Source organism: Podarcis erhardii, assembly GCF_964252035.2.
Source record: "Podarcis erhardii genome assembly, chromosome: 14".
Classification (NCBI taxonomy): domain Eukaryota; kingdom Metazoa; phylum Chordata; class Lepidosauria; order Squamata; family Lacertidae; genus Podarcis; species Podarcis erhardii.
In genome coordinates, this window is record NC_138503.1 from 31,045,772 (window position 1) to 31,060,823 (window position 15,052).

The window sequence follows — 15,052 nt, forward strand, 5'->3', positions numbered from 1 at the left end:
AGCCCGAGCAAACGAAGCGAGGAGACGGCGTCTCACCCAATAGCAAAGTGGCATCGCTTCATCTCGGCCAATAAGCAGCTACGGCGGGCGGGGCTCAGGCAGGGGTCTAAAGGCTGCGGTCACCTCACTCTCTCCCTCAAGGCGCAAGATGAGGCGGAGCCTGAAAAGCCGGCCCCGCCCAATCAGCGCCAGCTCGCGCCGCCTCCCAGCCAATCGACGTCGAGGAGAAGTCGTGAGAAGAAAGCAGCGCCGGTTTCTCTCAGTCCGTCCATCTGAGCAGGTCCGCGATGGCGAAGCGGTGCGAACGGCTGGGAACGTCGGCCGCGGCGCGGTCGGCGCTACGGGACGCGGAGGCGGTGCTGTTCGACTGCGACGGGGTGCTGTGGCGGGGCGAGGCGGCGATTCCCGGGGCGGCGGAGGCACTGGGCCGCCTGGCGGGCGCCGGGAAGCAGCTGTGCTACGTGACCAATAACTCTTCGCGCACGCGCCAGGCCTACGTGGAGAAGTTACAGCGCCTGGGCTTCCCGCCGGCCGAGACGCGGCAGGTCTTCGGCTCCGCCTACTGCGCCGCGCGCTACTTGAGCCACGCCCTTCCTGCGGGAGGCGCCGCCTACGTGCTGGGCGGGGCCGCCCTCAGCGCCGAGCTGGAGGCGGTGGGCGTGGCGCACCTGGGCACGGGCCCCGCCCCCGAGCCGGGGTCCGCCAACTTTGGCTCCCGCGCCCCGCTCGATCCTTCTGTGCGGGCGGTGCTGGTGGGCTACGACGAGCACTTCAGCTACGGCAAGCTCTGCCTGGCCCTGCGCTACCTGATGCGCGACGGGTGTCTCCTGGTGGGCACCAACCGGGACAACCGTCTGCCGCTCGAGGGAGGGAGCGCCGTCCCCGGTGCGTACACGCGTGTTATTGTGTATGTGTGCGCGCTCCCGCGCGCTTAAGTGCGTCAGACCGCATTTGAGCTCCAGCTGAGCGCGACCGTCCGGAAGGGCACAGGTGGTTGAGCGAGCATAGGACGTGACGGAGGACACGTTCACAAGCTCACATTTAAAGCGCTACAATATCACTTGAACAGCCATAGTTTTCCCTAAAGAAAGCTGGGAGTTGTGGTTTAAAGGTGCCGAGAGTTGTCAGTAGACCTCTAGTTGCCTCAGTTCACAGTGCAGTGTGACAATCAGTCCCTCTTCCCAGGGAGCTCTGGGAATTGTAGCTATGTGAAGCGAATGGTGATCTAGCAATGCTCAGCATCCTTAACAAGCTATGGCTACCATAAGTCTTTGGGCAAAGCCACAACTAGTTCAAAGTGGTGTACTGCTTTAAATGTATGGTGTGAATGTGGCCTGTGTTTGGCTACATCTGAGTGCTTGCAGTCTTCCTTGCCTTTCCCCTGCAGAAATGCTTCTTTTTAATGTTTTAATGTTTTGTTATCCTTCTAGTTTACCGTGTATTGGAAGCAATTTTTGAAATCCAGCCCAATTTTTATCATCACTACCCTGTTGAGATAGATTACACAGTCCAAAATCACTCTGTGAGCTTCATAGAGAGCTTCATCTCAGGTCAAGACTAACCCTCATCCCAAGCTTCCTTTAGCCCATTTGTTCAACTCCTGTCAGCCCCCATTAGTATGGCTAAGTGTGAAGAATGATGGGAGCTGTAATAGGAACAGAGAATGCTCCCTTATACTTAAATCATTAGCCTTTCTAGTTCAGGACCTGCTACATTGACTGGTAACTGCTTTTCATGATCAGTACTTTTACGGTATGTGGGCTGCACGCTGCAACAACCTTTATTGGTAGTGGGTGAACACACATGAAAGAAAGGGAGAAGGCCTAAAATGAAGACAAAGTTCTGATTGGGTGCAGACAGGTGGAGGCCTTTCTGATGAGGAGGACCTTGCTAGGACCACCACACTAGCTGCTTCCTGATATGTGGGCAGATGTTTTCATTAAAAAAAGTTTAATGTCTTTTATCTGGGTGAATTGTTGCTTCAGGGGGGGAAATGCCCTCTGCTCTAGAACCTCAGTCCCTTAAAGGTAGCCTCACAGTTGTTTTGCTCTCAATTTGGTCTCTTCCCAACTCTTTTCAGCATTTGTCATACACCATGGTATGACAATCCTATGTCAGTCTTTAGCTGTGGGGGTTGTCCAGTGGGATGTACCGACTAGTGGCTGTTGTGGAGTACCAGCAGCTACTTTAAAATGGTGCAGAGAATAGGATAGATGTGTGGGCTGGGGGTGGATGGGATCATTTGTGAGGCTTGGCAGATTTGACCTGAAAAGATTGCCTTTAACATTTCTGAGGAACAGGACTTTACATTGTTCAGCCAATGTGGGAGTGATACTGTTTTCTGTATGATTCCCTGCTTGGGTATTGCTCCGCGCATGATTTGTGTTTGCCTTCTTTAGTAGTGCAACATAGCTGGGTTCTCACAGCTGGCTTCCCCCACTGACAGGCTTTATAGACTGCTGAGATGAGTTTGGGGTTTGCACTTGTGCCTCAGTGCTGTATCTGGCTCACAATTGCTTTGCTTCTCTTTTTAGGAACTGGCTGCCTTGTCAAAGCAGTGGAGACGGCAGCAGAGCGTGAAGCATTCATCATCGGCAAGCCCAGCCGCTACATCTTTGAGTGTGTGGGCAAGGAGTTCAACATCGATCCTGCTCGCACCATCATGGTCGGCGACCGCTTGGACACAGACATCCTCATGGGCAACAACTGCGGCTTGACAACTCTTCTGACCCTCACAGGGGTCTCCACCCTAGAAGAAGTAAAAGGTCACTTAGAGAGTGACTGTCCTGAGCGGAAAAACCTAGTCCCCGATTACTATGTTGATAGCATAGCTGACCTTCTCCCCACCCTCCAGGATTAAAAAAGGGAAGTTTTCCAGCTTTAAAAATGTATCTTCTCCCCACCCCCTGCACCCTCAGTGGCTCGAGGCTGGTAGTATCACCTCGGTTACTGCAATGCACATGATTGCTGCTTGCAACTTCAGAGACTTTTAGTGTGTAACTTAGAATTCAAGGTCTCTGTTTACAAATTCCTTTAAAATGCACTTTGGAACAAAGAGGGAAGTGTGTTGTGTTGGTTAGCTTTCAGATGTTGTGAAGCATTAAGTATGTCTTAAACAACCGCAGTGTTAATGGCATCAGGGTAGAGTCTTGCTCAGCTGGGTTAAAGGGATTGGGCAGGCTTCTCTTAAATCTTTTCACTGTGGTTCTTTGTGGAAACTATATCCTCGTCTGTGGGAAATTCAGGGAAATGAGCAGTAGGAGGGCAATTGCTCTTTTCTGACCTGTAGAACTTGACTTTAAGCTTGGGTTTGATGCTTACTCAGGTCCTGGTTTTAGGCAACCTGCTTCAGATGTGATTTCAGGAAATAGAAAATCACTTGTGTGTTCAATAATTTTGTTGTTGCGCCTTTCCACACAGCCATTTGCACTTGCTTCAGTATGCAAAACACGAAAGATGCTGTCGTGTTTCATGTATTCCTCTAAGATAGTAGGGTGTATGTGTGTATAAATATAAATATATATATAGTGATTTGAAGAACAGATATCTATTTTAAAAGTGAATGATAATATATCAAAAATAGAATTTATTGTTCAGGAGAAATATCAATAGATTTCCAAAAGATCTTGCTTGTGTTCTTCAGTACATACCACAGCAATACCTGCGCCGTCTGCAAGATGAAGTACCATTTTAAGTAAGGATCATTTGAGGATTCCCAAATTGTGCTAATGGTTGAATTACACATGCAGAGTTACAAAAATGCCACAGTCACATGAAGGTCTTGCTACAAGTTGTAGTAGTTAATGATCCCAAGCATAAATTGTACCATCTGTGGGATCCTCTGGCATAAATACGTGCCATTTTGCATTCAAGCCATTTTGAAGTCGGTGCTGATGAAGCAACTATAGTAACTTGTCCTGTGCTTCCTATTAAGATCTTAATAGTGGGTTGTTCAGAGGACATTGGAAGTCCTTTGCAGATCCACCTTGGCACCAATTGTCTGCTGAAAATGGGAGTTCAAGCCATTTTGTTTTGCTGTTCTGTAGGAAACATGATTAAATGCACTCTTGAAGTGTCTGGGTAGTTTTGTCCTTTTGACACTAAATGCCAAATTGTGTAATAACAGCTGAAGAAATCTGATATGGAGATGTAAGGATGAAAGCAGCACTCACTTTGGGTAAACAACAGATGATACTTGTCTGCTTTCATTTTCCAAACGTTACCCAAATATCTCTGACAATATTGTGTGCGGATTATGCTTCCTGTATCACAGTCACTTGAAACTTGCATGAACTTGCCACTTTTTGATGCAGCAATAATTGTGTTGTCCACCGTGAAATATATTTTGTATTTATCAATATTATAGGATTAGCATTGACACTTACTTAGAAGTGCTAAAGATACACAATAACACCCCCCCCAATCCAGCAAGGTACCCTTTATAATCTGTTTCTCAATAGAATTATTTTTCTTCTTAGGCTTGCTGAACTGATTTGTAAGCCTAAAGGTTTTCTCCATCTTCGATGATAATGCAAACGGTTTCTTTCTTTCTGTTTGGACTGACTTGAAAATAACATGATGTCCTTTTGCTAGGACTTGTGCTTATGCAAATCTGGGGAGATTGAGGAATTGGTCCATATATGATAAATGTTGTTTAGAAACCTGTCAACAACTGCTCATACTTACTAGCCATGCAATAGAGCCTTTCACCTCTTTTCACTGTTTCTTCCCTTGTTGTGAAACTGTGCTGGTGAAAGACCAAGCAGTCTGTGTAAAAGCATCTGGGGAAATTCAGTCCTGTTCTTGAGTCATATTAAACAAGAAGTCGCTCTTTTTTCTTTGTATTGTTGCCTTTTAATTTTGCATGCTATGAACCTCATTCATGTTCATCAAAAATAATATGCAAAATAAGCCTTTTACCCTGTTTTTTAAAATTGGAATTGTTTCCATAAGGTTTCATTTGAATTGTCTGTAGCATCATGATCGAATGTGGAAGAGACCTGCTTGAGAGCTAAATTGTGCAATGTTGTAAATATCCAGGAGACACCAGTGGGAAGATTTTTCTTTTATTTAAATTGGCTGTGTGTTCTTTCCCATTTCAAATTAATAGTTTGAATTTCTGGTTCCTAATGTAAGGTTAGTGAGAATTGTTTTTTGGTAAAATAAGACTAGCAATCCTATATAACTTTGTGTAGAAATAAGTCCTACTGTTGTCAGTGGAGTTTATTGTCTACAGTTGCAGCCTTAATCTCCCTTTTTTAGAACTCCGTACCTCTTTACACATAGAGACTAGGTTCAAAAATAATGGCAAATTGTGGTTTATCCATCACGTCTGAGCCTTGTGTTTTCCTGTCACGTCATCCCTGGAGGTTTTGGATTTCTGAAAAAAATTGGATTCAGAATTAGTGCCCTAAGGCAATAGAGATCTAATTTAGCATGTTTTTACTTATTTTTAGTGAAAATAAATCTCCAGATGTTTTGTGCTACAACTTCAATCACTTCAGCCAGCACATTCCTTAAAGAATTCACCACCCTGAGCCGGTATTTGGCTACATATCGCAAAGTTGATGACTGGTTTGCTTTTAGCTATTTAGAGACATGAAAGGGCTGTTTAGCCACAGCTGAGCAGGAGCAGAATGGGTGTTCTGAGGAAATGGTGCCAGAGGAAAATGTGCCCAGCCTTAACTTTGAGCCATGAAATGCACGAGAGTGTGTGTTAATTATGAGAATGAGCATGTCTGCATGAAAGCATTTTTCTTCTGGCCCCCACCCCTTTTTCTAATAGGCCTCAAGCAAACACCGTAGGACAGTGGTATGATCTTTTGCCAGAAGAAATAGCTTGGAAGCAAAAGATGGCAGGTGCTTCATAAGACGATGATGACAAGCTGTCATCATAGCCTTGCCCCAGATGATCTTGGGGCAAGCTCACTGTGGAAATAGCCAAGGCTTCAGGCCATTTCATTGGACGTGAAACAAAGTAAAATGGGCCAGTGCTGGTGAGCTGCTCCACTGACTCTACAAGTTGAGGTTCTTTCTATGGGCCTTTGGATTCTATTTTTTAGTTTCTCTTTATTCCTGTTCTCCACCTATCATAGGTATGTGCCCACTTCGCTACTTGCATTTACTGACATGGATGATCAGCCATTCTCCCCTCCTTCCTCCCAGGAGGCTGAGGTGCAACTTGAAAACTGCCAGCACCTGAAAGTACCTCATTTGAATGTGCGCTAGCTCCTCTCACACTCCCATCTTAAAACTTGACCAGCTGCAGACAAGGATGGCTTGAGAGAAACAACCTTTTTTCTCCCACCCACCACCTTCTGCAAAAAAAACCCCTTGGGTTTTTTAACATCTAGCCTGATCATTATTGGTGTCAATGGCCATGCTGCCATCTTAAAATGGGACAATCCAGTTTCCCAAATTGTTGAAATCACAAAGTTGTCTCCTACTTCCTCTTCCTTCAGAGTTCTCAAAAAGACGCCTTTGCTTGACATGCAATACAAAAATATATTTATATTTGATAATCACATCAAGTAACCTTTTCCTGTTTCTGACCGTGTTAATTCAGGAGAGTCGTGGTTCTGTGCGCTGCAGAGGTTCGGAAGGTGACAGGTCTGAATGGCAGCTTCTCTCCAGGAGCAGATGTCTCAGACCTCTGGGCAGCCTGGCACTCTTCTCTACTTGTTTCCACTTCCTTCCCTCCCCCCACCCCAAATGAGAGAGATGTCTGGCCCATACCAAGGGCGGCTGCCAGAATGCAAAGGTCTCACACAAAGCCCCCAATTGTGTTCCCCATGAATGTGTTAGCTGTCTCACAAGGAAGGACAGCGAAAGCATCACCGTGCCCAGGACAGCATCTTTCTGCAGCCTCTGTTCCCTCCCACCATTAAGAGCATCTAACGTTTCACCACCACGTGGCTCCTTCTCCAAGTCAAGGTGCCAGGGTGGGCAGTAAAATGGGGCATGTTCTCAGGTTTCAAACCGGATTCCGAGGGATTTGATAATGCACAAGCTCTATACTGTCAGAAGGCAGAGTCAGAGGAGCAAAGAGGGCATCGAGAATGGAGGAACAGACTGTGGCCCACGTCACCCCCTGTCCAGTAAGTACCCTGCCGCCTTTTCTTTCCCCACAACCCAGCACCTGCCACTTCTTGGCACAGTAAAAGTCCCTTAATGGGTTCCTGATCTGTTTCTCTTGGGATTTTTCCTTTTAAAGGAGTGGAGTGATGCACAGTCACACAGGAAAACTTGCAAATGGATTGTGTCCCACATTATTGGGAGGCCTGGAGTTCTCAACTTGGGCACCAAAATACTTTGGATGTCTTGGGATCAGGGTAGAAGTGAGAGAATGATACAGGATGAGAAAGGGAATTGAGAGAATGCTCTGATCCAAATCCTTTCATTGCCCCAGGACAGGGGTACCCGATGTGATGCTCTCGAGATGTTGGGCCCCCAATTCCCATCAGCCCCAGCCAGCAATACCAGTAGTCTAAGGTAGTGTGGTTTGTGGTCCCACAACATCACAAGGGCACCATCTCGGCTGCTCCTACCCCAGGACTATTGATGCAGATCTTGGTGTTCCTGGAGAATGAAGGTACTCTGTAGGCAAGAATGATGAAACTTAGTGAAATCTTTCATAACCTTAGGGAACTTATATATGTTATAGGAAGTCTTACTGTCAACATTAAACTAATACTTTTTGTCAGGCAGCTGCCCTCCAGGTGTATTGGACTATAAGCCCCAGCCAGCACAGGTCCAAAACATCAAAGCTACAAGGTTGGAGAAGACTGTTTTATACTTTGTGTAGGCAATATTCTGAATCTCTTGCATTTACTTAGGCAAAGTACAGTATTAAACATTTTAGTTTCAAAGCCTGCCTAAATATCTTATACTGCAATCCTTTACTTTGGAGTAAATTCCTCTGAACACAGTGGGACCTGTATTTGAGCAAGCCTGCAAAGGATTGCTGTCTTAATTTCAGTTCTGTGCACTAAAGATTTTAAATCAAGCCAGGCTTCTCCAAAAACTGATAACTACACTGCATGAGATCCCTATGCTTTTGCAGAGTAACAACTTGAACACCAAAATAATACAAAGACTTAGATACCAAGGGAAAGAGGAAGATGTATGATCCATGAAATCCCTGTGGATCATGACAAAAAACATTTTGAATACCTTGTATTACCTGTCTTTACATAGTCCACAGCTTTCGGAAAACCAGGGATCACTCATCCAGCAATGGGATGAGAATGAGTTAATTTTCATGTCAACAAAACATTATTAATAATAATAATTTATTATTAATTACCTGCCCTTAGGTTCCAGGGCAGGTTACAACCATATAAACTGGGTAGGCAAGCCCTAAGCTGCTTATATCGCATAACAACACCTTCTGTATCCATCATGTACATCCATGTTTGCATTTTTGTCATGCCGTTTTATTGTACTTCATTTTCCTAAGCAGAATAGGAAAGGGTTGGAGTCCTTCAAATGAAGGTTGCATGTGGTGTTTCCCACTAATACTTTTGATGTTCAACTTGTTGGCTTCTGTTTGACTGATGGGCTTATCTTGGCTCTTAGGAGAGAGCCTTACCGGCAGAATCCAAAAGCCCTTCCAGGACATTTTGGGTTGTTCTTTCTGTCATTTTAATCTGTGGAATTATCTGCATTGCTGTGGCAGCAACTCTCAGCTTCGCAAAAACATCTCCCAAGGTAAGGAGATTCTCTTACCCGGGGAACGCAATACTCTGTTCACCATCCCATTTTGCCTGCAGGGAGTGGCTGAAACTGTTCATCAGTCATCAGCAAAATAAGGTTGCAGTCCTCTATACCGGCCTTCCCCAACAGTGCAACCAACCAGCCCAGCCCACCACCCCACCAATGCTTTGGACTACAACTCCCATGAGCTGCTTACAGCTGGAAGGTTCCAGGTTGAGAGAAGGCTGTTCAGCATGCTGGCCCGGGAGTACCATATGTCCCATTGAACTCAATGGGACTTGATTTGATTTATTAGATTTGTTTATTGCTTTATATTATTACCACTGGAAAACTCTTTATCTGTATCCCCTTCCCTGTATTCTTGCAATGATTTATGTACGAACAAGTATGTGTTGCACATGAGAGAGCATTTTCTTTCATCTGCCCTGCGCGTTGCATCAGCAACATGTTCTTCTGTTTTGAGAAAGAGTAAATTACTCCTGTCGTCTCCCTTCTTGCACCAGTTGTGATTTTGCAAACCTCCTTGCAAACACTCCATTAAAACATCAACTGAAGAGCTGAAAGACGTAAGTCTTCCTCTTTCTGGCTGTTGCCATGACTATCTTTAGCTGTTCTATACACACACCCCCAAGAACAGGACCAGGGAGGGGAGCGCACAGAATCTTGCTGCAGCCGATAGCCCAGGCAGTTTCTCCCACCCCCCACCCAGGCTTAACACTGCATATCTTCATAGCCTCTTTTGCAGGTTGTCCGGTTAAACTTCCAGAACCGACCAGGGTCCCGGATGAACCAGTCTGCTTTCATGAACAAGTCCAAGAACACAGTTACTTATTGCATAACTTCCCCAAGTAACCAAACAACGTCAGTCTTGTTTGACAACAAGAATGTGAGTGTCCTGGTGGTCCCTGGCTTTCCAAATTGTGAGGAAGGGGGTGGGGGAAGGGTGCACAATGCTGAGAAGTTGCAGGTGCAGCCACAAAGCCCACCTATTTTTTTAATAAATATTTTATTAAGTTTTAGAAAAGACAACAAACATAAGAAAAAGCAAGAACAAATACAGAAAAATACAAAATTATAAAATACATAAAAAATAAAGAAAAAATAGTTTCAAAAAAGAAAAAAACAACACATTTTAAGAAAAAAGAAAAAACACAAAAATCCCTCTTTTTGCTTCTCATCTTTGATTCACTTATTTTCTTGACTTCCTCACATCTCCCTCTTTTGTATCCCTGTTGCAAATTAATTCAGCAAATTCATATCCAATTTATTTGTCTAATTATCCATCCAATCTTATTTTTAACCTCGTTGCTAGAACCCCTTCAGTTCATTTCAATGCCATTAATTTTCAAAAATTTTACAATATTTCTGTAAATAAATTTTAAATTTCTTCCAATCTTCTTCCACCAACTCTTCTCCCTGGTCTCGGATTCTGCCAGTCATTTCCGCCACAAAGCCCACCTAAGCCATGAAGCTGGCGAGTGCTCCTGGCCAAGCCACTTGAATGGGAAATCCTCATGGCCTTTCTGCCTCCCAGGATTTTTGTGATGGTAAAAGAAGCAATATTTGTGGCATTCCTTTATCCTCTTCAAGTGCCACAGATTTTTTTAATGAACAGGTTATATATAAATATAGGGGAATCTGATGCAGTTTCCTGGCATTCAAAGGAGCATGGTGGAGCCGGCATTAGAAATAGTAAAGTGAACTATGTCAGAGCAAGCCGCCTCTTGCCCTCCTGCTGCTCAAGTGGCTCAATGAAATGAGCATCCCTCTGGATGTGCAGGAGGCCCCCAGAACAAGTATGGGTTTCAGTCTAGCTATATAGAAATTTCAGCCGCTCTGAGCAGTGTTGGACATGCAGGCCCCTAGAAGACACACACACAGAGAGCAGGCTTCATCCCAGGAATCTTCGATAGAATAAAATGCCCAGGGGCATGTGCAGAGTGCATTTTCCTCTGCACACAGCCATAAGCCCCTAAGCATGTGTGTATTTACACACACAAAATCAGTATTGGAAGTCAAAACTTCCAGTTGAGGAAGGATGTGGCTTCCAGATCAGGAACCTCTGCATCTTTCTCTCTGCAAATGAAACACACTGGAGCAACTCTCAGAGCCTGTGCCTGAGAGAAGTTCAGGAAAAACAACTATGAGAATATATTGCAGGGGTGGCTAACACACAGCCCTTCAGGTGATGCTGGGTCACAGCACCTGTCATCTCTGCCTGCTGACCATGCAGGGACTGGGAGTCCCTCATCTCTCTCGGGCCACGTATTAGCTCCCCCAAGTGCATTGCTGGTGCTACACATGAGGCAGAGAGGATAGTACTTTGTTCACGTAGTCAGTGGATCAAGCAACCTGCCAACAAACAAAACAGACTTATCTAGTTTCTTCTGTTCAGGGCTATGTCTGCTACAAGCCCTCAGAGCAGAACAATTGCTACCTGCGGATGATGGATGACCGAGACCGAGACACTGTCCAGATGTCCTTCAACCTGTCAGAACACAGGGTAAGCACAGAATGCTGAAACAGCCTCTGTAGAATCCAGATTCCCTAGACTATTGTCTATTTTCTTAGTTTAAATGAATTTTGAAGAAGCATCACCCGGAAAGCCATCTCCCACAAGAGGTGATGAAAGACACTAACTTAGGCTTTAAAGGGGGAATTATTCATTCCCTTTAGGATGCATCTTAATCAGGAGTGCCTGCCTAACCTGTGGCCCTCCAGATCTTCCTGGACTCCAGCTCCTGTCATCATCCCTGACTGCTGGCCAGCTATTGAATCTGAAAACCCAACAGCAACTGGAGGGCCACAGGTTATAGAATTGTAGACTTCAAAGGGACCCCTTGAGTCATTTAGTCCAACCCCTGCAATGCAGGAATCCTTCCCACAGCTGTCTCTGGGTGGGTTCAAAACACCAACCTTCTGGTCAACAGCAAAATGTCTTTGCCCAGCCCTGTTGGGCATTCAGAACATAAGATGACACTTCTGCATGAAGCTAGTAGCCCATCTAGTCCAGCATCCTGTTCTCACAGTGGCCAGCTAGATGTCCCTTCCAGCAGCTCGTTTTCAGAAGCATTGCTGCTTCTGAGCAAGGAATCGGAACATAGCCATTGTGACTAGTAGCCATGGATTGCCTTTTCCTCCTCCCTGAATGTGTCCAATCCTCTTTTAAGGCCATCCAAGTTAGTGGCCATCATTGCCTCCTGTGGGCGTGAGTTCCATAGGTTAACTGAGCTGCATGAAGAAGAGCTGTCCTTCATTTTATCCTTCCCAAATCTTCCAACATTCAGCTTCAATGGATGCCCATGAGTTCTAGTGTTATGAGAGAGGGAGAAAAACTATTCTCTCTCTGCCTTCTTAGCCAAGATGAGTGGGTTACTCCTATCCATTTCCTTTAAGTAAAAGGAAAAGGAGACGAAAATGTAACATAGTGGCGGGTGAGGGGGCCGGAGACAAGGAGAGGAAACCCTCTTTCCAGCTCGTGGGCAATTGCAGTAAGCCAAGGAAACAAAGGTGCTTTTGTCAGTGATTCCACAGCAGCATAAGTCTGAGTAATGATGCATAAGAGTCCTCCAGACAAAATGTTAATGGCTTCAGGTGAGGGGCGAGGGCAGAGATTTGATTTCGGAAAGACAGAGGCCCCTGTTCTGCCGGGAACGTCGGGACAAAGCTCAGTGGGGTTGGTTTACCGCCCCCACTTCCATTTAGCAGGGAGGCAGCGCTCCTGGCCAGCTCTGCCAACACTCCCCCAGAACTTTGGAAGAAAGTAAATGGGGAGGAATGTGAGACACCCGGCAACCTTGTTAATGAAAAGACTGTTTTGAAAAGGTCTGGTTCCCATATGTCAGCTGTGTAAACAGAAGTGATGTTAGGGACCTTGGGGTGAAGGGCAGGAAATAAATCTTTAAAATATACAATTTCTTCATGCAGCACGAAGTTAAACTATAGAACTCACTCCCGCAGGAGGCAGTGACAGCCACCAACCTGGATGGCTTTAAAAGAGAATTAGATAATTCCATGGAGGAGGGGGCTATCAATTATGCTCTCTCTGCCTCCACAGTTGGAGACAGCAATGCTTCTGAATACTAGTTGCAGGAAACCACAGGAGGGGAGAGGGCTCTCGTGTTTGGATCCTGCCTACAGATTTCCTATAGGGCCATCTAGTTGGCCACTGTGAAAACAGGATGCTGAATTAGATGGGCCATTGCTCTAATCCAGCAGTCCCTTATGTTGTAATAAGAAGACTGTGAACGTCAGACTTCCAGTCCCTCACACTTACTAAAGGAGAGGCTATGCCATGGATAGTTGAAGGTGATGCATTCACTGATTCAGTCACTTGCCACTTTTCTTTCTCATATGTGACTTATGGATGGATGCATGCAATGCTCCGCATTTTTTGTTGAGATTGAACAATGTTGTTTTATTAGAAGACGAATAAAATATTTACCCTTTTTTTAAAAAAAGGACAGGTCAGTGACCTGGGGCAATGGCATGACTGCAGCTCCTCAGTCCCTGACCCCTTGGCAGAACTAGATGCTGGTGTTCATCTGTCCGCACCAGCCTTCTCAAATCTGGTGCTCTCCAAATAATAATAGTGATGATGATGATGTACCTTGCACATCTGACTGGGTTGCCTTAGCCAGATGTTTTAGACTACAACTGCCAACATCCCTAGCAAGCACTGCCGTGATATGAGCTGTAGACCAAAACCTTTGCAGGGCACCAGCTGGAGTGAAGGTTGGCTTATACCAGCATCTCTTCAGTGCTTCCTTTTGATGGTCGCTAATGAAGGATTAAGGAATGCAGAGCCCTGACACTTGGTGCTTCTTGTTCCTGCCAAGGTGGATCAGCTGCCGCTTCCCAACGACAGGACCCAGTACTACCGTGAGTTCCTGGGGATCGTGCCAGGGAGGCAGGTGCGACCAGAAGAGGCAGGGGAGGCTGTCAGGTCCCTGTGTGGGCAGGCGCCCATCTACTGGGTCAAGAAGAAAGACGGTGAGTAGGCTGCTGGACCCCAGCCCCCAACAGACGCAGCCAGCTGGGGAAGGGTCATCGTAGCTCAGTGGTAGGCCATCTGCCTTGCATGCAGGAGGTCCCAGGTTCAATTGGCAGTGGCATCTCTAAGTCTGGGAAACCCTGGACAGCAGCTGCCAGTCAGTGTAAAGAACACTGAGCTTCATGGACTAGATATGACTATATAAGGCAGAATCTCACAGCATGTTGTGAGGATGAAATAAAGAGGAAGAGGCATGTAAACCTCCTCATGGAAAAGGTGGGATAGCGATTTAATTAATTCAAAAACTCCTGCCTCTCAGCATGCCTATTCAGCTAGGCTAAATAAAAATAATCCCAAACCAGGTTGTATTCTGAGGACCATGTAGAAAGGTGGACAACAGGTATCCAATAAAGAGCTTTCAGGCTTGCATTCAATCTGCTGAGCAGAGCTCCAGTCCCTCAGATTGAATTCCCCTGGGATGAGAAGTGCTAAACAAGCTGGTGTGTCTCCCACTGTCTTAAGAGCTCAGAGGTGGGGAGACACCCTTTCTGGAACACTAGAGCCTTTTGCAGGTGGTTTCTTGGATGGGAGATGTATAGCAGCAGAGCCCGAGATCTGCTTCTTGAAATTTAAATACGCAAAATTATTGAAGGTGAGTGGTTGCCTTTTCCCAGATTCTGCAAGAGAGCTGCGTTAATACGCAACCTCCCCCCCCCCAAAAAAAATAATCAGTTTTAATAGTAAATGCTCTGCATTTGGATGCCGGCCATGCACTAACCGCACCCGCCGCACACCTGTTCTCCTTATAGGTCCTCCAAAGCAGCGGCTCATCTACCTGTGCATCGACATCTGCTTTCCGAACAACATCTGTGTCTCCATCTGCTTCTACTACCTTCCCGAATGAATGGCCTGGACCACTCTCTGCACCTCTGCTCTTCTCTACTTGAACACAAGGGCGAGGCTTTGCTGTCTCCGCCAAGCCCACGTTGCAATTCAGGGCTCTGGATTGGGCAAGAAGGGCTACAGGAACCTTCCCCAACCTGGTGCTCTCTGGGTGCTTTGGACTACAATTCCCATCAGCACAGATGTGCTTCCTGGGTCTGATGGGCTTGTAGTCCAACAGCATCTGAAGGGGACCAGGTTGAGGAAGCTTGAACTACAGCGACACTCAGTCAAGATGGCAGTATATACATATGTGTGTGTGTGTATATACTGTATGTATATGTATACTCCTGCTTTATTTACAAAGAGTGTTGCCCTTTCTGCTATAAGCCTGTAAATAATTGTCTGTGGGGAGAAGAAACTGCGTGGTGTAGATCCAGTTAAAAATCCGAGTCAAACAAA

The 15,052-nt window shown here is 45.8% G+C and overlaps 2 protein-coding genes across 3 annotated transcripts; both read left to right on the forward strand.

Moving 5' to 3' along the window:
* Positions 1-38: 38 nt before the first annotated feature.
* PGP (phosphoglycolate phosphatase) lies at positions 39-4,834 on the forward strand. Its single transcript, XM_081840667.1, has 2 exons — positions 39-885; positions 2,535-4,834. Exons 1-2 carry the CDS (start codon positions 288-290, stop codon positions 2,858-2,860), a joined length of 924 nt encoding a protein of 307 aa, XP_081696793.1. The 5' UTR covers positions 39-287; the 3' UTR covers positions 2,861-4,834.
* Positions 4,835-4,975: 141 nt separating this feature from the next.
* BRICD5 (BRICHOS domain containing 5) lies at positions 4,976-15,052 on the forward strand. 2 transcript variants are annotated; one of them, XM_081840687.1, is made up of 6 exons: positions 4,976-7,591; positions 8,578-8,709; positions 9,449-9,601; positions 11,111-11,218; positions 13,554-13,707; positions 14,518-15,052. In XM_081840687.1, the coding sequence occupies exons 1-6, from the start codon at positions 7,586-7,588 to the stop codon at positions 14,610-14,612; spliced, it is 648 nt and encodes a 215-aa protein (XP_081696813.1). In that variant the 5' UTR covers positions 4,976-7,585; the 3' UTR covers positions 14,613-15,052. The 2 variants fall into 2 exon arrangements, with proteins under 2 accessions (XP_081696813.1, XP_081696812.1); XM_081840686.1 differs by having other exon boundaries at positions 4,976-7,097.